Source organism: Lycium barbarum, chromosome 7 (genome assembly GCF_019175385.1).
Source record: "Lycium barbarum isolate Lr01 chromosome 7, ASM1917538v2, whole genome shotgun sequence".
Classification (NCBI taxonomy): domain Eukaryota; kingdom Viridiplantae; phylum Streptophyta; class Magnoliopsida; order Solanales; family Solanaceae; genus Lycium; species Lycium barbarum.
In genome coordinates, this window is record NC_083343.1 from 16,176,894 (window position 1) to 16,198,735 (window position 21,842).

The 21,842-nt window shown below is 34.4% G+C and overlaps 1 protein-coding gene across 3 annotated transcripts; it reads right to left on the reverse strand.

Moving 5' to 3' along the window:
- Positions 1–1,261: 1,261 nt before the first annotated feature.
- Positions 1,262–21,529, reverse strand: LOC132603218 (histone-lysine N-methyltransferase ASHH1-like). Of its 3 annotated transcripts, none has more exons than XM_060316161.1 (11): positions 21,328–21,529; positions 19,813–19,875; positions 12,524–12,588; positions 11,542–11,698; positions 8,484–8,570; positions 8,152–8,236; positions 7,984–8,077; positions 7,642–7,840; positions 6,539–6,573; positions 3,166–3,472; positions 1,262–1,839 (listed from the first exon to the last, which is right to left on the reverse strand). In XM_060316161.1, exons 2-11 carry the CDS (start codon positions 19,852–19,854, stop codon positions 1,501–1,503), a joined length of 1,410 nt encoding a protein of 469 aa, XP_060172144.1. In that variant the 5' UTR covers positions 19,855–19,875; positions 21,328–21,529; the 3' UTR covers positions 1,262–1,500. The 3 variants fall into 3 exon arrangements, with proteins under 3 accessions (XP_060172144.1, XP_060172143.1, XP_060172145.1); XM_060316160.1 differs by having other exon boundaries at positions 19,813–19,891; XM_060316162.1 differs by lacking the exons at positions 19,813–19,875; positions 21,328–21,529 and adding an exon at positions 13,557–13,577.
- Between the last annotated feature and the right edge of the window lie 313 nt (positions 21,530–21,842).

The window sequence follows — 21,842 nt, forward strand, 5'->3', positions numbered from 1 at the left end:
TTAGGTTGCTTATTTGATTATTCATCAAGCTATGTCGAGAAACAAAAGTGTAACTATCCCCTTCATGTTATAAGACCCGTTTAAAATTAAAAATTCTTCTATAATTATGTAACAATATATTTTATTTCTATTATCAACCGCGCGAAGTGCAGACATATTTACTAATGAATATATAATAAGCTGTCAAAGGTTCACACGTTAAATACTTATTCCAGAAGGGTTTATTCGAACTAATTGTGCCACATCTTTTAAAAGGCGTTTTGAGTGAGCTCAAATTTCATATAAAGGTTAACACATCTATATCTTTGCGGAAACTTGGACATCACTCGTATCTCGTGCATCAATCGTTGTAACATTTGTATGAAAGAGCAACAAATTTATAAAGGCATACTTGCTGTAATGTCTAAAAACTTCCGTGCTAGAAAAATTAGTTAATTTTTGAACATAATATTGAAATTAGACACGCTTAAATGGACTCACATAGATAATGAGAGATATGTTGATCGGAACTTGCTTTAGATGGAGACACATTTATTAGTGTTATTACCATTGTAGTTGTAGGATTAGTACATATCATTAAAAGCATTGTTTCGAAATATAAATTTAAATTAAAAAAAAGTAAATTTAATGATGAACCTTCAAAAATCATATGAAATTATTATAAATTGCCGTCCTTAGTTCCATTTACAACAATTTGAGAATCCAACTTGATTTCCAATGAGAGAAGTAATGTTTTGCCATTTTCGGTCCTTGTAGTAACCCAAAGGTTTAGTTACTGATGTTTTGCCAGTTTCAATGACGCACAAGTAGATAAAGATACCGTAAAAAACTTTACCATAGGTGTCTACACCAAATCAAATGATACATAGACGCGATCAAATATATATTAATTAGTCAACTATAGTTAGTGAAAAATTGCATATGAAAGACCATGTGTCATGATTAATGATCCGGCATAAAGACCAAAATGTGAAGGATTTTCTCCCGAGACCTATGGACAACGACTACAAGGAACTTACATGGTTATGTATGTAAGCCCAAAAAAGGTGCAAAGGTTGTGCATGAAATTCCGCATGGTAGAAACCGTCACTAATGCTTGTATTACGGTAGGATGTCTACATCACACCCCTTGAAATGTGTCCCTTCCCTAGACCCTGCCTGAATGCGGAATGCTTTGTGTGTGATGTGTATATGCAGAGAAATCATATCTAGGAATAAAGTTGCTAGCATGAGACATGAGGGGGTTAGAGAAGCATAGAGATCAATCAAAAGTATAATCTAACACATCCAACCATCATATTAGGACTCAGTTATAGCCTGAATCTTTATGGTTCAGTGTTCAAACTCTGAGCAAATACAGCAACAGAAGCAACAAAAGTCTAGTTTGGGAAAACCCCAAAGTTTCCATGCCCGACTTAAATAGAAATTTGTCCGAATTTTTTTGAAGCTTAAACGGTATCCAATACCAGATATAAGGTCATTGATTTGCCAAATACTTCATTAAGCTCCTCCTTCAGAAGGCTCGGCTTCAGCATTGACTGTTTGAGGTCCGGTTCCTCCTTCAGAAGACTTGACTTCAGCATTGGCTGTTTGAGAGCCGGCTCCTTCAGAAGGCTCTGCTGCAGCAGCATCGGTTGCTGGACGAGGGCACATCAGATTCTTGATCACAGAAAAGTAGAGATCAAAATCTGCTTTGTATTTAGAGCAATTTGCTCCAATCCATTTCTCAGCTACACTGGTGGGCACATCATCCTGGTTGTCCCGCCCATGCTCTTCAATGGTAGGGCGAATTTCTTCGTATAAGGAATTGAGCCTTGAAGTGGTTTCCTTTGTTATCGCCTGCATGACATTGGCAAAAGCGTTAGGAAAGAAAGAAATTTTGGAGCCGCGGGGCGGGGGGGGGGGGGGGGGGGGGGGGGGGGAGGTAGAGTATGCAGTCTTGATGATAACAGCTACTACTTCGAAGCATTCTATCCGACCTGTCAAACCCCTCAAGTTTTCGCGTTCCCTCTTCCTCCCTCTCTCGCAAGTGCTAGAGACTAGATAATGAGCCAAATCCACTGACAGATGCTAAAAGCAATTCCAACTTCCAAGGATTTTCAACAACACATCACCATCCTGCGTTTGAACACTCCTTGATACTACTACAATACCATTGTTGTTATAAAATATCTAAAAACCTAACAGCGAGAGTTGCTATCGTCCAACAGAAAAAGGACTCGGGCTTAGAAAGGTGGACGGTTGGGTTATCAGTAAATCCGTGTGTTCATGCTATATGTTGGCAATTGTTGCGAGTTTAATTTCCCTGTTCATATAGACTTTTCACACTAAAGGTCTAGATGTTGTGTGCATATGGATCATGTTTTTTTCTGGATAAGGAAGGTTGTGGTGTAGATTATGTTGCAGCAAATCATTAGGCACATTATCAAATATTATCGGATATTGCAGGACTATTTTATTAGGAAAGGAATCACTATCCGCATCAGGAAGGATTGACGAGGATGGCATAATCCCCATTCTTGAAGACCTTTGCATTTTTTAACAGAGATGAGCAGGCAGTAATGTTTTCACTACGACAAGCATATACTATTCGAATACAGTAAACATTTTTTCCCTACTTCATGAGAATAGAAGGAAATAAGATTTTGCATTGTGAATGAGAATTCCACCAAGTGGAGGGTATGGTATCAGCTCTACTGATAATTCAGAAGAGCCAAAAAATCAAGAAACTTTGTGCTCACAACAGTTGATAACTAAGGAAAGTACACGTCATCCTAAAAGGAGTTTGGTTCTGGTCCAGCTGGGTTTTCACAGTAATATGGCCATCAATATGCTTTGTGTACAGCAGAACAAGATCTGTGTTCCACTGCGAAGTACAAAATTAAATAAAATAATAACCATAACAATATAAAACGAACAAGAGAGAAGATTGAGAGAAAACACATAGTATGGTTGGCACAAGGGGGTAAATTTGGAGTTGCTAAAGGTATACTACTCCTTAGACCACATACTTGTACATTGATATCTTTATTATCTAAAGAAGAGCTCATCAGGTTAAATGGAGTAGAAACATTAGCTCTTTGCCAACCCTATGGAAAAATATGAAGAAAAATAAGTCGATAAAGTTGCCTACACCATGATGTGTTACAAAAAAAGGGATCATACCTCGTATCTGGTAACTTCTTCTCGTGCCTCCTTTGATGCAAACATTTTAGCAAAATCTCCATCATTCACTTGCTTACGGCTGGAAGATTTGCCCTTCCGCTTGGGAATGTGCTGAGACTTCTTCGGTGTTGAACCAGATCCAATACGTTGAGGGACGGCCTTTCCACTCAGCACCATCGGATCACTAAGGCCGACCTCACTGTCATTCAATATCTTAGTGTGCTCATTTCCTCCACTAGTTCCAGAGATCACTTGAAAAAAATCATCCTCTGCGGAGTCATAAATTGGAACTTCCTCCACCGTATATCTGCAGTAAGAAAACCAGATTGAAATAAATATCCAAGAATTAGAAGGAAATGAGTAGAAGCTGTATTTTTCCCGATTGAACTCATCTACCTGATATTTTTCTCTTATTACTGACAAATAAGTGAACTGCCTTAATTATATCATTTAGTTAGAAAGTAAAACTCAAATCCTCCAACAATGAACCAAAATGAAACAAGCTTCATCTGAAAATTTACTATTGCTTTGTATCCCTTATTACTATAAACATGTAATATTTCACTGAAAATAGTATACTCTCTCTTTACCCTTATATGTATATATACAGCAACAACCCAGTGAAATCCCACAACGTGGGGTCTGGGGAGGGTAGAGTGTACGCAGACCTTACTCCTACCAAGGTAGGACGGCTGTATCCGAAAGACCCTCGGCTCAATAAAAAGCATAAAAAGAGGTCAGATAAGGCTAAGAAATTCAAAGCGATATGGAAATGCAAATATATATATATAAATCTAGGTCAGCTTGCTCGCACCTCAACTAATTCCTCCGAGTACCTCCTACCTCCCACCAGCACAGGTACTGCATAACTCTGTCCACCGAGGCTTGGGCTAGGAAAAAATCACCTAGAGTTTTCTGGGCAGGCAAAAGATTTGTCCCTCAGGCAGGAGTGCAGGACAAGCTCACACTCAAAAAAATAGTAGACGCCGCCAGGTATCTTGCAGACGTGGACGAGTTTCCCGAAGAGGAGCAAATCCCCACTCTCATCGAGTTCAGGGACCAAATCAATAATAAAGACACGCCCATTTGGTTTCAACCCGAGACTTCATGGCTCCCCCCTCCCCGCACTAGTTCATACCCTTGGGTGCTCTCTCCATACCGTACCATGTTCCTTACGAGGAAATGAAGGGCTAGCTACTAGGTATGAAACAGAGTATGACTAGAATAAATCATAGAGCAGTGAGGAGCATGCCCATCCCATATGATATCATTTGAGCTTCCCTTTTCCTATTATCCTGGACGTGGTACTGACGCATGAACTTGGTTATTGGTTTGACCAGTTCGTTGACAACTCATCAAGTAAGGAAAGGTCTGTTTATCTTTTCTAGAAATACCATTTTCGGCCTATCTATCGATTGAACCAAGGGCTGGGCTCTTGTTGACAGACATAAGAAGTGGAATTAAGAATAGGGAAGAGCAGTTCTACTCATACTGTTTATGGAAAGACATAAGACATCCAATAAAACGTTAGCAAGATCTCTTACTAAGCCCTTGCCAATCACATTTATATATCTCACAGAGGTTTGAATGGTATCACTAATGTTTCTCTTTTTCAGAGAATCGGGCTATAGAAGTAATGGAAAGAGATCAGCTCCTGAAGAATTACTTGAGATAAATCCAAAACTTTGAAGATCTAGAACAATAGGTTATATGCAAGACTACTTCAAGTCTTCTAAAAATAAACATACAGGTCCAGTCTCCTCATTGTGAATCCAAAAGTCCACTTCCTTACCAAAATTCGAAATAGACATCGATTTTTATTGAATAACAATAACAATGCAAGGAAGAGCACACATATCAATAACAAAAGAAACAAACAGAAGAAGAGAATACATGACGAGAAAATCACCAATCTAACACAGCTGCAGACATCTTTATTTCGGGCCTGTTTGGAAAGCCACCCAGGTAATTGGAATTGGGTGTAATTGGATGTAATTACACAGTTTGGCATGTTTGTTTGACCAGGTAATTACACAGTTAGGTGGGAATTGGGTGTAATTGACAGGGTGTAATTACACTCTCCAATTCTCAAGGGGGGGCTGAGAATTGGGTGTAATTACACCCTGTAATTACAGGGTTACTTTTTAGTCTGTTTATTTTTTTACTTTAATTCATTTTTATTTTTAATTTATTTTATTTCTATTATTTTAATTTTTTTGATTTTAAATATTTTTTTATTTCAATTATTTTTATTTCTTTTTTATTTTTACTTTTTTATTTTTTTATTTTTTAAAATGTATTTTTATTTTTATATTATTTATTTTTCATTTTCTTTCTTTTCATTCCCAACCTTTACTTCTTGTGATTCCATGTAATTGCTCGTATTTTTTTTATTTTTTTATTTTATTCATTTAGCATAACCGTGTTATTATTCTAATATTTGAAACTACACCTCTTAATATTGGAAAGAATGAGTTATTAACAAACTTGACATATAACAGGTGACGTTATTAAAGTATAATTTCATTGTGAATGGGGTTATAGACTTATATTTTTCCTTTCTTTTGAATTATTTACTTAAGTTACGTTGGAACTTACTTATGTAATGTTGGAATTTGACATAAGAGTATTATGTTGAACTTTTTCTTTTGGATTTTGAATTTAGGTTATATTTTCAATTTTAAGTTATTTGCTTTCACATTGCATGTTGTTTATTTTTCACTTACATTTGATGGATTTTTTGTGTCAAACATCTGAATAATGTTATGGCATTATATTTATTAATATTATTTTTTTGTCAAACATCCAATCCATGACGTTCTCACAAAAAAAGTCTTCTTTTAAGTTTTATAATTAATTAAAATTAAATATTAATTTGAAAAATATATATCAATTATTTTTGTTACAATATTAGTTACAAATATATGATTATTAATTAATATATTTTCAAGAAACAATGTGTTATTAAATAACTAATTTAATATCATTTATAAAGGCAATATTTTTTAAATATTAATTTTAAATTTTTTATAATTAATTTTTTTTTTTAAATTAAACTGACAGTGTAATTACACTTGTGCAACCAAACAGCACGCTGGTAATTACACTGTAATTACGTTATGACAAACAAACAGGTCGTTGTAATTACACTATTGTGTAATTACTAGGCTGTGTAATTACTACCCTAGTAATTACACCAATTCCAATTACCAGGTGGCTTTCCAAACAGGCTAAGGTTTTAACTTTCATTAACTTTTAAGTTGTCAGATCCACTGCCTATTGCATAAAGGTATCAACATATCAGAGCAAATCGAGTTAACAGAGCCAGAAGCTTAAGATTTGTACAAACTACAAAAACAAAGTTGAGCATTACCTGTCATCCCCTTCTTCCCAGACATGGTTGTACTCCTGAGACAAGATAAAAAGGCAACAAAAGAAGAAGAAATGAGACTGACAGACTCATATTGAATTTAGAAGCATCTATTATGTTCTAGAAAACAGAAGAAAGCATATGCCAACAGGCAGCTCTTTCCTCCCCCTTCATTGTTATGTTTACCAATATGAGCACCTTTACGGCTTTACCCACATTCTTTCGCATAAAATTTCATTTGAAGTACTTACTTCTACCATTTACGTTAGCTGGAATCATAGTCCCTCCTTGGAAAATCTCAAATCAACTGTGAAATCTATGACCAGTGTGATAATTTAAACCCCTTAAGACTCTGTATTCAAGGTCTCGGGATTAGAACAAAGTGCTCTCATCCTGAAAGATAGTGACAACGGGTTTACATGCAAATTGAAAACACTTCAACAGTGAGGTTTATCAATATCAATGAGAAACAAAAACTCTAATCCCGTAGATCAACCAAGCTTTAAATGAGAAAAAAGAAGAAGACATCTACTACATAAACTTCCATTGTTGTGCAATTCAAACATAATAAGCATCAAGCATTTATATGCAATAAGCATTATCCTGGATTACTTTCTTCTTCAGCCTCGAAAGCAACACACAATTTAGCCTCTCACAAAATTTAAGGTCATTATATGGTGGTATTTTAGGCCCTTGGATGAAGGAAGGAGATATATGTAAAGGAGTAAAAGGAAAATGACTGCGAGACATCGAAAGCTTCACATTTGAGAAGTACAAGATAACAAAAGATGACACTTTCACTGAAGCAGTAGACAAGGAAAAAGATATCATTCTTTTAAGATGTCGTAACTCTGCAATAACTTTAATGCACGTCATTAAAGAATAAACTATGATCAGAAAAAAAAAAAAAAAAAAAGACTCAGTTCGGTAAGGATACACCATACTACAACATGTGATTTGTGGATTGTAGTATGTGACGAGCAAATTCATTCTATATGCATAAATGATTAATCTGTTTGTTGTCTAAATTCTGGAAAGAAGGAATGAGTGAAATGATGCTACAAAGGTCATTCTAGATATAACAATTCATAAGAAACTTAAGTTACCTGGAATCCTTGAGACTTGGCACCCAGAAATATAGAACAGTTTGCAGCTCCACACAGGCAACGAACAGTTGCACCCCCATACCACTCAAAATTATAGTTATACGCCAGCTCCATTCCAACAGATATATCTTGCTTTGCAAATATTCCTACCCTTGTTTCCCCTAACACTGTCCATTTCCTTGTTTCACAATTTGGTTGGCTGGGAAATTCAGGAACACAGAGTATCAGTGCTATCAATCAAGTCACCAACACAATTAACCAAAATAATATGCCACTGACTGACCCAGATCTGTATCTTATTTCACTTTTCATCAATTTGACAACTGGCATTTGAGCACTTACCATGAATGATTTATGAATCTTGCAAAACTTCCCTTCCGGGTGGCATCAATGAAATAATTAGCATCCAGAGAAATTATGTATGCGTCCTTGAGCTCTGCACAAATCATACGAAATTATAGTAGTGATCTTTAGATGCATTGACAGCCATCTCTAATATTGATAACTTACCCTGAGCTTCATAAGCCTGGGACCTTTTCTTTGCTGCTACAGATGATATCACTTCTCCACAGTATTCAATGATGAACTGTCCAGCCTAATAATGTAAAGAGAGAGGAACTTGATTGCAGCTAATTACGAATACGCCATAACTGTAGTTACTGCGCAAAGGCCTTTGATATATTCCAGAGAAAGCTCGAATTTGATAGGCTCAGTACTGGAATTTTTTCTTCACGTGACCGTAAAAAAAAAAAAAAGATGTCTTTTTGTATATGCCGAAACTGTGCTATACAAACTATTGGTCACCTAGAAAGAATATAGGGGGATTGCTTCAGAAGAATTACCTTTATGTCCTCATCAGCTAAAAGACCCCAACCACGCCCTTCAGTCCTGAACAACTTAGTTTTTGCATATTCACATTTCTGGAATCTCTGTGGACAGCAAGCAAGCAAAACACTTCAAAACAATATACCTAAAAATATCTATATGAAAGTTACTGTCTCTTTCAAATACGGCACTGAGTAGAATCTCCCATTAGTTATTGAAGCAGTAAACCACATATAAGGAACTACAAACTCCTCCTCGCAGTAGATGAAAGGATAAATTAAAGTGAAGAAAGATTCTCAACATGGAAAGAACTAAATTACAAGCAGCAATTATTTTTAATTTTATCCTTTCATTTTTAAGGGAATAACCAGGGGCAATTATGGCATACGGCAACTGCTCAGAACAAAGCAAGTTCAATCAAACAGAGATTCGCAGTTCCTCCGCGTATGTGATAGATAAATCACTAATCTTAAAGCAGCATTTAATCACACCCCGATGAAATAGGAAACCTTCTGTACAAATACAGTGATCGATAGTTGCTTTTTATCACAAAAAATCAATCAAACAAAATGTCACACCTTCCCAGAAAACCTTCTTGCCACAACCAAATCTTCAAGCAAATGAGTCACTATTTACAGTTATAGACAGCACATGACCTCTCTAGGCCATTACATATGCAACGATGACACGCTTTGCTGCATAAGCACAGCATGAAAATTTATACAACTCGGCTTCCTCATATCACACATAAATCTATAGAAAGAGCAACATATGGTGCTTTTAACAGCCAAAAGATGTTTTAATCAAAGGTGTGAAAGGAGAGAAAAGAAGGGAGAAAAATGTTCATTAGTTACCGGTTTACAACATACAATAGAGCTCCTTTATAGGACTAGGAGTATAGTCTACACAAATAAGACTTCCTAGTCACATGGATGTCGTCATTATAGATTTATAGTACTACCATTAAGAATATTTTTTTAAATAACTGTGGTGTCCGGACCAGCTTGCACACACCTCGACTAATTCCATAGGGTACCCACTAAATCCCACCAGCATAAGTACCGGATAACTCTGTCCACCAAGCATGGATAGACGTGAAGAAATCACCTATATTTCTGCCTCTACTGGGTTTGAGCTTGAAACCTCATGGTTCTCAACCCACTTCCTGACCATTAGGCCACTCCCTCGGTGCTTGATTATGAACATTTCATATAACAAATTAACAATTTGTACAACTAATCGTATACACATACAACAAATCTAGGTGCATTCTAACTATCACAATAAAGTTAAAGATCGTATGCTCCACTCTCACCGCACAAATACCTGATTTTTAGAAATTTTTGCTAACAATTTGACAATTTGCTAGCTTGAAATAATTAGATAGGTTAGTTAACATGAAATATTGACTTGACATGTTAAATAATGTGACATTATGCATTGCCCACGTTAGACGTGCAATATGGCGGATGAACAAGATGTAGTGCCATGTGAGACTTTGTCAGCTCATTACAGACATTTTAAGCAACGGACCTTTTGCTGCCTTGTAATTATAGAGTTCAGCATTCTTTTTTTGCTGGAAGGTTTCTAATAAAATCACTTTTACTTATCAGAAAATGTCTTGTTTTTGCCTTACGTGGTATAGGCTATAAACTCACCAAGAATATCTTCATTTTCAATAAAATGGATCCTAATATAAATCCAAAAGATCTAGGACATGAAGGAGTGGACAAATGGTCTGAAATATTAAGGAATTAAGTCTTCCTAAAACCAGTCAGAAAAGAAAAAAGTAAAAGCTCCAAGAATAATCACTTCAAAATAATTTTAAAAAAAAGGACACATGGAATGATGGATCAGAGAATATGAGGGCTGCTGCTAGCCTGCACGGAACACAATCACTAGTAGGCCATGAGCACAAACATAGTTGAATAAACCTGTACTTTTAGAACAGTTTTACAGTACCGAATTGCTCTAGGTGGAGCAAGAGTGATCCTAGGAAGAGAAGAAACAAATGGACACTCATAAATCAGTAGATGCAGGAAACAGTTTGCCATATGCTCCAATCTGACGATTCATCTCAAGAGGGTGGATGAGGGGAAAAACAAACATGATGGAGGCCACTAAGACAAAGGTTGATTTATGGCGGACTTCTCAAGAAAAAAAATGTTATTTAGAGCAGAAGACTAGTTTCTTCCAGCCATCTAGAAGCCCCCTATGCCAGATTGATATGATGCTCTTGATGTCTTAGTGGCTGATAGGGAGGAATGATTAGAATAATAGTCGGAGTTTTGCACCTTTTGCACATCATGCAGGGAGGAGATGTTTTGACCTTTAAAGCTAGTTTTAGAAATGGGTTATGGTAGAATAGTTTCAGGATTCGTCATAGAAATGCTTTTTGATAGGTTCTTGTTGAATAGTTTCAGAACTGCATAAAAGCTTTTCTCACAATTTGCATCTTTTTCCTTTTTTTTTTCCTTTATATTTTCTTTAGTTTTCTGGTTCTTTTTTTATATAAGCATCAACCAAAAAAACAAAGTTGCTGGAGTTGGGACTCGATCCCAGGTCGTCGAAAGAACTTGAGCGTGCCCACATATGCAGTTCGCCGTTTCGGCTCCTATAGTGATTTCTGTTCCAAAAAAGTGTTCTTATAAAATTTATACACCCATCCAAGTTAATAAGGTATAAATATCATTCATCTAGAGCTAATGAAATCATATTAACAACAATGAGAAGCTAAAAAAAAGGGTGTGACATGGCCTTCTTTTGAGAAGGTGATACTTGTGTTAAAATAGCACTATGAAGGTTAAGGTGTAACATGGCTTTTTTGAGCTTATCATAAACGTTCTAAAATACCATTACTTTCACACTCTTTCTCAACATATAATCGTGACACAAATTTGGTGCACTACCCATAAAATCTGTTGTAAGTTTAGAAATCTATTAGACCACTGTAAAAGTGTACTAATAAACAGAAACATCATGAGAAATGCCCAACTAATTAACCAAATCATCTAATTTACCTGATTCAGACCCCACTTGTGGGATTACACATGGTATGTAATTGTCTAATTTTACCTGATTCCTGCAATTTTCACCACACTGACAGTATCCCGGTGTACATTCAGTACTGGTCAGTAAATTCAAGCATCTTTCTCCACACGTACTTTCAGGATCAGCGGCATCATACTTGCATTCACAAATAGCGATATCCTCGTCTTTCAGTTTCTTATGTCTGTAAGACATTAGTGCATTCCAATTAAAATGGACTAACTAAAGCCAAGATCAGTGGTAATTGAAAACCATTCAACTCCAAATCAAGGTCAACTAATCAAGGTATGCATCTTTTTGGGGCACAATTTTTCTTTCACTTCTTTTTGGTGACTTTTGGGGTTCAAGTTAAGACATCAGAAACTTCCTTGAAAGCCAAAAAGCTAAAAACCACATAATGAAGAAGTAGGATGCAAAAATTTCCATAGCATGAAACATAAACTTATTTCTCTATCACAGAAATAAACTATTTTTCTGTTTCTCCCATCCTATAGAACAAAGAAAAAGAAGACTCATAAGCATTATAAAACATTAGTTTCAACTCACAGAAAGTTCTTCCTTTTAAGCTTGACCAGATAATCATAATCCGGAGTCCAAATTTCTTCTATTATTCATGTTCTTGCAATTGAATTCATACTCCCACGGCATTCTTGGTACAACATGGAACAAGGTACACTAGTTTATCAAAGCTTAATATCTTTTTTCTTAATCAGTGGTTTATGAAAGTTTTATCTTACCAGCGAAAATAGTTGTAGCTACAACCAATCTCTTTTGCATAGTTATAGTATCCAGATCTTAGATAGCCAAACTAACTGTTTGGACCATGACTATAATCAATATGCCATCCAAGTGGTACTCACAATTGTAAACGACGTCACAATAATCCAGAAGTCCAAGCAACAAGTGTATGAAAATGAGCTTCAAATTTCAAAGATCATCAAAAGAAAGAATGCAGTAAACAGGCAGGAAGATCATCATTAAAAGAAGCAAAGAAAAAATTTGAACTCACTTTCGTCCTAAAAACTCATTTTGAGTAATATGAGTAAATGGTGTTACTCCTTCCGGCAGTTGTACCTTCAAAAAAAAAAAGGAAAAAAAGGAAAGAATTCACCTCATTACTTGATATAAATAGAGGCATAGTGTAATGGAAAATCAATTATGTATAGGCAAAGGGGCTGCATTTATTTTACTGGCTCCATAAACATTATTATACAGTATTATCCTAAATATACGACTGATAATGAGAAAATCAAATATCCTATAGCTAATTGATTACATAAACCATGTCAACGATGTGTGCATCCATGTTTGGATGGAAGGGCAGATGAAGTAACTCAATAATAAGGCACCACTGAATGCAGAAACCACAACATCAACCAGCCACGCCACTAGGTACTCATAAGCCCACTTTTTTTCTTTTTTTTTTTATAAATAAATTTTATTAACAAAAATTGCAGGACTGTACAATGGGTATGACAGCTCTTTCCTACTGCAAGGAGTCAATATAGTCCAAAACAGTGTCGACGAGATTTACATTTTTCATAAGCCCATTTGTTGAGAGAAAAAAACCTGACTTTGTTGAGGAAGATCAGCCGTTGAGGAACTAAGCTTCAACTAGTTAGTTACGAAGGGCAAGAACAAAATAGAGCAATCTAGACATATACTGACTCAATATCACCTGTTTAAATGGTCTATACAATCTATAGCAGTAGTCTACTAAAAAAATGATGAAACAACCCACTTTCCAAGATGCATCTTTTTTGTCCATAAATAAAAAACCCATATAATTACTCAACAGAAGACCGTACTAGCCTCAAGAATTGTTTCTGAATTTCTTAAAATTATGTCTTACAAAATTCATTCGAGCCAATGCCTCGAACACTTGGTACGGGTATGTTGTGTTCCTCTATTTTAATATTTTTTTGGATGAGTGTTGCCACTTACTAGTCTTTTTTTTATTTTTATTTTTTAATCAGCAATAAAAGACCAATTACTAGTCTTCTTAAATTAGTACATTGATAGGTATAGACCAGGGTACTAACCGACATTCTCAGGATCCAAATCTTTCTTTATAACTGAGACGAAATGGGATACATACAACCTCAAAATGCTGCACTAATCTTATTATTAGTTCTGATGTCATGTAAAAAAAAAAAAAATTCATCAGTTCTCTAGGTACTGTCTTCTTGTGATTTCAGCAAGCCCACATCGTTAGATGACATCATCACTTCATATGTTACTCATCAGAAAAAAAGAGGAGGAAAAAAAAAAAGAACATCACTTCATGTGATGCATAAATGATCTAGAGCACATTTGGAATGAATAATTACATCATCCAGGAAAGGTAAGCTTGAGATCTAAACTCTTCAATCTTTTCCTGTTTTACCCAAGGAAAGTGTTGCCGAAACTTGCAAGACTTAAATAATAAAATAATCTATAAACCAAGTACATTATGCTACATAAAGAAAACAAGTAAGTGCATGCATCTAATTCAACAGGTAACCAGATATATCAAATGTCAAAAAGAGTATGTTCTCAAAATTCGAAATCAAACAAATAAAATCGGACCAAGATAGTTGTCTGATGCACCCTACGGCGCATCAGATATTGATTAGATCCTCTTGAAGAAGGTAATTCATAAAATTCTAGCTCTTGCCTCCTCGAACTTTTCTTCCCGATCTTCGCCTTTCCCTTGATCCATTGTTCTTCTTTGTCACCATATAAAATGGCTAGTAGGGATAAGAGAACGATTTTAGACGCAGACAAAGTTTGACAGTGAAATTGTGGATCTAGTTAACTAGGTCCGAAATAAGCGGTAATCTGTCCTAATCCTAATAATACTACGTGAAGCGTGTAATCACCCAGATGCCTAATGCCTTAATTATCTAATATATATTCGTCAACGTAAAATGTTCTTTTTCGAAATAGTTGTTCTTGTGCGGCAACATAAATTTACAATATATAACATCAATATGTTCGTTTATGGTTAAGCAATGCAAAGCTACACCACAAAATTTCACAACTTATACTCTTTTGTTCTAATGAATTTACCTATTTTTCTTTTTTGTCCATCTAAACCCGGCTTTCTTTGGATGAAAAATTCTCCATCCAACCATTCAAGTTAATAAGTTAACTTGCATTCTAACATCTCATTTGTGATGTACTACCTTATTAAATTTTCTACTTTTTCATACCTAAAACTATTATAAAAAGCTTTTTGCCAACTTAATATAATGAACTGTTCGAATGCTTTATTTTGATTGTGCTGGTTCTAGTATGTCATTTTTCTTAGTGTAGGTTCTCTCCTTGATACATGGCTTTTATAAGAGGCTCCCACAATTGTTAATAAAATTATTTACCTTAAAAAAATGTCATATCCTGTAGGATTGTCAGTTATTCTTTTTTTATTTAGTTTATCACCAAATCTAACATTACATTTTTTTCTTGGTAACAAATCCACAAGTCCAAATTTAGTCAAAGCCACTAATAACTGGGCTCTACCAAGACAAATTCTCCATATTTAAGAAGATCATTTGGGGTTGGTAAAATTAGCTTCTCATCTGCTGAACTGGTAAGGACACCATCTTGAATCCCTTACGAGAAAGCTTTAAATTTGTTCACTCTTTAAACCATACATCCACATAATTACGTCCAAGTTATTCAATGATCACCTAGCTAATGTGAAGTAGATAAATATATTAAGAAGTAAACCCGAATGCAAAAGCATTGGTCCATGTCTAAAAATTGATGGGGATGTAAAATCTTTTCTTAAACAATGTTCACCCAACTTAGGAACAATGACTAAGAACATTAACAAGAAAGACCAAAAGATGAAAATCAGAGAGAAAAGTTCAAAGAAGCTAGGCAAACGTCCAAATCATCATTTTCTCATTATATCACATATGAGATATTAAAACGCAAGTTAACTTATTAACTTGAGTGTTGGGTGGAGAATTTTCCATTCAAGGAAAGCCATTTTTAGATGGATAAAAAAGAAAAATAGGTAATTTTATTAAAGCAAAGAGAGTGCAAGTTGTGAAATTTAAATGATATAACTTTGCATTCTTCAGCCATAAATGGACGATGATATGGATTATAAACTTTTATTGCCACATAGAACAACTATTCCTCAAAGGAATAGTTTACTTTGACGAATATATATAAGACAATTAAAGCATTAAGAATTTGGGTGATCACGCGCTTCATGTGGTATTATTATGATTAGCGCAAATTACCGCTTATTTCAGACTTAGTTAACTAGATCCACTGTTTTGCTGTCAAATTTTTTCCGTGTATATACACGAGAAAAGTGATGGGGTTGTAAAATCGTCCTCTTAACCCTCCTAACCTCTCTAGTATACGGGGATAAAAGCTCGAGAAGCAAGAGTTAAAATTTTATGAATTACCTTCTCCAAGAAGATCTAATCAAAATCAGATGTGTAGTAGGAGGGCGTATCAGACATCTATCTTGGTCTTATTTTACTTGTTTGATTTCGAATTTTGAGAACATACTCATTTTGGCATTTGATATATTTGGATACCTATTGATGAGTTAGAAGCATGCTCTTATCTTGTTTTCTTTATTTAACAGTTTTAACTTGGTTTACAAATTATTTTTCTATTTAAGTCATGCAAGTGTCGGCGACACTTTCCTTGGGTTCAACAAGAAAAGATTGGAGAGTTTAGATCTAAGCTTACTGTTACTGTATGATGTAATTATTCATTCCAAATGTGCTCTAGGCAAGTTTGTCTAGCTTCTTTGAACTTTTCTGTCTGCTTTCATCTTCCTGGCAGTCTTGTTAAATTTCTTAATCATTGTTCCTAAGTTGGGTGAACATTGGTTAAGAAAAGATTTTACACTCTCATCGATTTTTTGACATGGACTAATGCTACTTCACATTAGCAAAGTGATCATTGATTAAATTGTACATAATTATGTGGATGTATTGTTTAATAAGTAAACAAATTTAAAGCTTTCTCATAAGGGATTCAAGATGTCGTGAAGCTAGATAAACTTCCAAATCATCATTTTCGTAGTAAAATTTTGTCAAATTAAGATTAAATCAATTCTCATAAAGATGATCGGTCAGCATGGAGTCATTAATCATGCTTACATATTTATGGAGCTTTTCAAGATTCAAATTCAAGATCAACTCTAATTGGTTATGATATAGAAAATATTATTCTTCAAATAGGTTCCTAGTTTGACTTGCTTGAAGAATATTGGAAGTCAACTCTAAGGTCTCTATAAATATTGTTGTTACGTTAAACCTTGAAGCTAGGTGCAGTGTAGTTGGACTCGTTGCCTCGCTTAGTCGGAACTGCAGTACAGGCACTAAAGCACTAATTGCCACTAAAGCGTGTGCCTTATCGTGCATGGGCTCTGCGTTGAAAAGGGCGCACTAAATAATAAAACTTTAGTTGTCAATGCGATATATTTCTCCCTCTATTCCAATTTATGTGATATAGTTTGACTAGGCACGAAGGTTAAGAAAGAAAGAAAGACTTTTGAAATTTATGGTCTAAAACAAGTCACAGATTTTTGTGAGGTTGTAAATTCTTTCATTAAGGGTAAAAGGAGAAGTTTTAAGTTAAATTATTTCTACATATAGAAATATATCATTCTTTTTTGGACAGATCAAAATGAAAAGTGTATCACATAAATTGGGACAGGGGGAGTAATTGTCAAGGAAACTTTGTTGAATAGAAATAAGAACCTACCAATTTGTAGTCACTACACCTGAACTAGATGCTTAAAACCCATTTTTTCATCTGAACCACAAATTTAAAATGATTTTTTAATTTTTCTTTTGCAATACTTCATATTTTTCACTTATTCTAGTTGTTTTAATACTTTTATCAAAAGAAGCAATGTTTGCCCGATCAGTATTTTCTCTTGCATTATATATTATGAAGACGTAGATAATTAAATAAAGTGCTCTCCGTAACATCTTAAACTTTAGTTTAAGATAAGATGGTCACACAATTCAACTAGCGTTGTCAAAGGCGCGCCTCACTAAATGTGCGCTTCAATGTAGTGAGCAAGTCTCTAAGACATACTTTTCCTTGCTACTAAGCGTCTCACGAAGAGACGACACTATTGATATTTCAATTTATCGTATTTTTTTTTTCAATTTCTTTGTCCATTTTGCTGTTCATGCTTATAATTATTAGTCTTAAATTAAGCATACAAATTTGTATGTTTTCTCCATTTGCGTCTTTTTTCATTAAAGCCCATGATTTATTTGCGCCTAATGCCCCAACAGACCTTAGAGCTGTTTTGCGCATTTCGCTTTTGATAACATTGAATTCAACAAGGTGTACGAGCAGACAGAGGTAGTGAATTCGAGTCTCATTATTACCCATTATCAAAAAGCACGTACATGGATCATAAAATAGGAATCAAGCCCGCACATGAAGGGGTGTGTTGATAACATAATTAAGTAAAAAAAAAAATTGCTCTCTAATAGTTTAAGCTTTTCGTGAGATAGTTAGATACGTCAACAATATATACATAAGATTCCGCCAAAAGTAGTCTGTTTTCGCTCATTACAATCTTTAACTATGTGGGAGTCTTATTAACCCCCTTTACTATTTCGAAGTGGTAATACCTGCTTCCAAGGCCACCCGGCATAGAGAATGAGATACACTGTTTTAAAGAGCGAGAGAAAAAGTAAGGAAAGATTTACCACATTTTTCCTGTTTTTCTGTCTTTTTCCATGATTCAGAAGATTACTTCAACATTTGAACAATTTACAAGCCACAACTGCTAAAAGTTTTTACTTATGACTTAACAAATCTTATGACTTCCAACTCAATTTGATTCTAAATCAATGAGAATAAACACTTGAATTCTCGAGTTGGATAATCATCAAGTTTGACATGAAGGACGAATGACTAAAATTACTTTAAGCATTAGCGAAGCAAATTGTATGTGCATACCTGTGTTGTCAAAGACTTCTTGAAGGTGCATTTAAGCTCTAAGTTAGGAGAAAAATAGTCTGAGCCCCACATCTCGCTTAGCTAGCACATCAATGCAGTCACCAAGGCACTAAGGTGTATACCTTATTGCAAATGGGGCAGTCCTTAAGATGCAATATTAAATTATAACTCTCGCTTAAATGTGGAAAAAAAATTCTCTGTCCATGTAGTTATTCTTCAATTTCATTTGTGTCTTCCCTTATTAAATCGTGCTTTATTTGCGCTTAAAGCTCCAATAGACCTCATTACATTTTTGTGCTTTCGCCTTTTTTTTTTTAAGGTAAATTTTAAACTTGGCCCAGCTTTTTTGTGCTTTCGCCTTTGATGACACCGGCTCATACGCACATTAGAATTATGACCCTCTTCCACAATGGTCTCTATTTCTGCATAGGGATTACGGTGTTGTTAAAGGCGCACTTAAGCCCTGAAGTGAGGCTCAAAACGTATTGACAGCTTCACCTCACTCAATATGCGCTTCAGTGTCATCATCAAGGCTTGAAGACATACTTTTCCTTGTCAATGAGCCTCTCCTGAAGAGGCGACACTAAACAATTGATATTTCAATTTATCGTAATTTTTTGTACATATATTTGTTATTCATGGTTATAATTATTAGTCTTGTACTAAAAAACATATATATTGCGCCTTATTTTTCATTAAAGCCTACGCTTTATTTGCGCTTTGCTCTTTGTGCTTAAAGCTCCAACTTACCTTAGAGCTTTTTTGTGCTTTTTGCTTTTGATAACACTAGGGGGAAGCAAATAAAGTATGCTACCACTTTTGGTTTTAATATCTCCAAGACACCATACGTGCAACCCAAAGACAAGTCAAACTAGTAATCCAAACATCAAATGAAAGCTTCATTCATGTTGCTCTCGAGAAGTTAAAGTTAGAGGTAGCTTTTAGTCATTTTCTAATGTGCAGAAGCAGAAAGTAAAAGCACGTTCTTCATACTTTCTAACTTTACATCCTCCAAAAAGAGGACAAGACAGATGAGAAAAGAAAGGGATAAAAAGACGTCTTTGGTTTGAGGCAACAAGTACCAAAGTGAATACTATCTTATGTTAAATATTGCATATCCTTCCAGGCTTCATATGATGTAAAGAAAGAAAGACCACTGTGTCTTTTCTTTCTAATTATAAGATCTCCTTAAATGGATCTTCCTTTATTTCTCTCATTTCTTATTGCTGCTTGGAGCAGGCAGCTTAGAAATACAATAGTTCCTCAAGAACAGACAGTCACTCCATGCAACATCACACTTTAAAATTTTACAACAGGCGTGAGAAATACTAATAGATAACATGAACTTAGTCGTACCATATCGCTTTTGTCTTCACCGTCTTCGCCTGAATGCAGCATCTTGCAACCTCTATCAGAAATCTGCAAACTCCAAAGACTCAACAAAGTAAAAGGTTTTTATCAATTTCATATCCCAGCACAAGATAACACACACACACAACCAAAAAAAAAAAAAAAAAAAGGTAGCCATTAATTGGCATGCCTATCAACTAAAAATGGTCAATTTTTGTGCTCCCTGTTCTGAAAAAGCAAATGCGGCCGTGGGGACTATTACATATAAATAAATAAAAATTAGAAAAGTCTGAATTTCCTTCTACCAAGAATAATTCAAAGGTGAAATCTCTCAAAAACAGAATTACCAATGCCTGTAAACATTAATATGTTAGACGAAATCAGAATAACCCCTTCAACAAAAAAGAAAAAAAGAACTAAACCCATATAAATCTTTAAAAAAAAAAATTCAAAGCAAATTTCTCAAAAGTAGTTTCATTCAATTCCTTTAAGTGGGTTTTCTCCAACATCGCAAATGTCTTAAAGTATTCAATAAAATCGGAATTCCCCATTCAACCAAATAGATAAAAACAAAAAAATCTTGAGAGAAAAAAGAGAGTAGAACCAGTCTACGTTAAAAAAAATGAGTTAACTCAATGTGGGTAAACATTTATTAAAAAAATTAAAAAAAAAAAAAAAAAAACTAGCTCTCAGTACTATATAGAGATGCTCCAAATGTATGTTTAAGGTTTGAAAAAACAAAAAGAAAAACTAAACCTGCCAAAAAAAAAAAAAAAATTCTCAAAAGCAGTTTCATTCAATTCCTTTAAGTGGAATTTCTCCAACACCGGTAAATGATTCAAGAAAATTCAATAACTTCAAAACTCGCCATTCAACCAAACAGATAGAAACACGAAAATCATGAAAAAAAAAAGGTAGAACAATCTCTGCACAAAAGAGGTCAATTCCATGTGGATAAACATAAAATTTTTACTTAAAAAAAAAAAAAAAGACTAATTCAATGCACTATACACTGAGGTATGAAATGAGTGCTTCACATATATGTTTAACATTTAACCGAATAAACCAAGGCCTGTGTATAAACATAAAAAGGCTAGCTCTAACTACTATACATTGACTGTATCAAATGAGTGCTTCACATATATATGATTAAGGTATGAAACAAAAAAAAAAAAAAAAGGAAAAAACAAAAAGTAAAATTCAGCTTACCTTTTAAAAAAGAAAAAAAAAAAAGCAAATTTTTCAAAGGCAGTTTGATTCAATTCCTATAAGTTGAATTTCTCCAACAATGGTAATTTTTTTTTTTTTTAAGAGTCTTTTTGCCACAACTTTAACACAGACATTTTATCAAACAGTTGACAGACATGGACAAAAGCGGTTAATCCACTGTTGGTAAACATAAAATGAGAAAAAAAAACTAGTTCTAATTACTATAAACTAGTTCTAATTACTATAAACTAGTTTCACCCATATGATTATTACGGTATCAAAAAAAAAGAAACAGAGTAAAATAGAGCTTACATTTGCAGAAGATAGGGTTCTCCGAAAACTGAAAAATCATCTCTTCTTTGTATACATATATATACACAAAATAGTGTGAGTGTGTAAGAAATCAGATTGTATGAATTCACAAACCCCTGATTTTAAAAAGGTTGGCAAATGGTTTTTAAGGTAGTGTAACAGACAAATTTTGGGTTTTTATATTTTGAAGACTTATGGTTAAGACTCGTTTTCATTTATTTAGTTTATATATATATATATATATATATATGCTTCCTCCTCCTCAAATTATCTTTTAATTTTACATGACCCTTTAGAAATATTAATTATTTGACTAACTTTATTTTTATTTATGTTTTAAGTTATAATTCTCTCCCATTAAATGTTTGCTTTATTTATTTTAAGTTATCATCTCCACTGATTGACAAAATTCCATTAAGCGTAAAATAGGAAAAAAATAATTAATTGTGTCTTGAACTTTTAAAATTACAAATAATTTAAAATAACTATTTTTAGTAACCACGATAATTAAGACG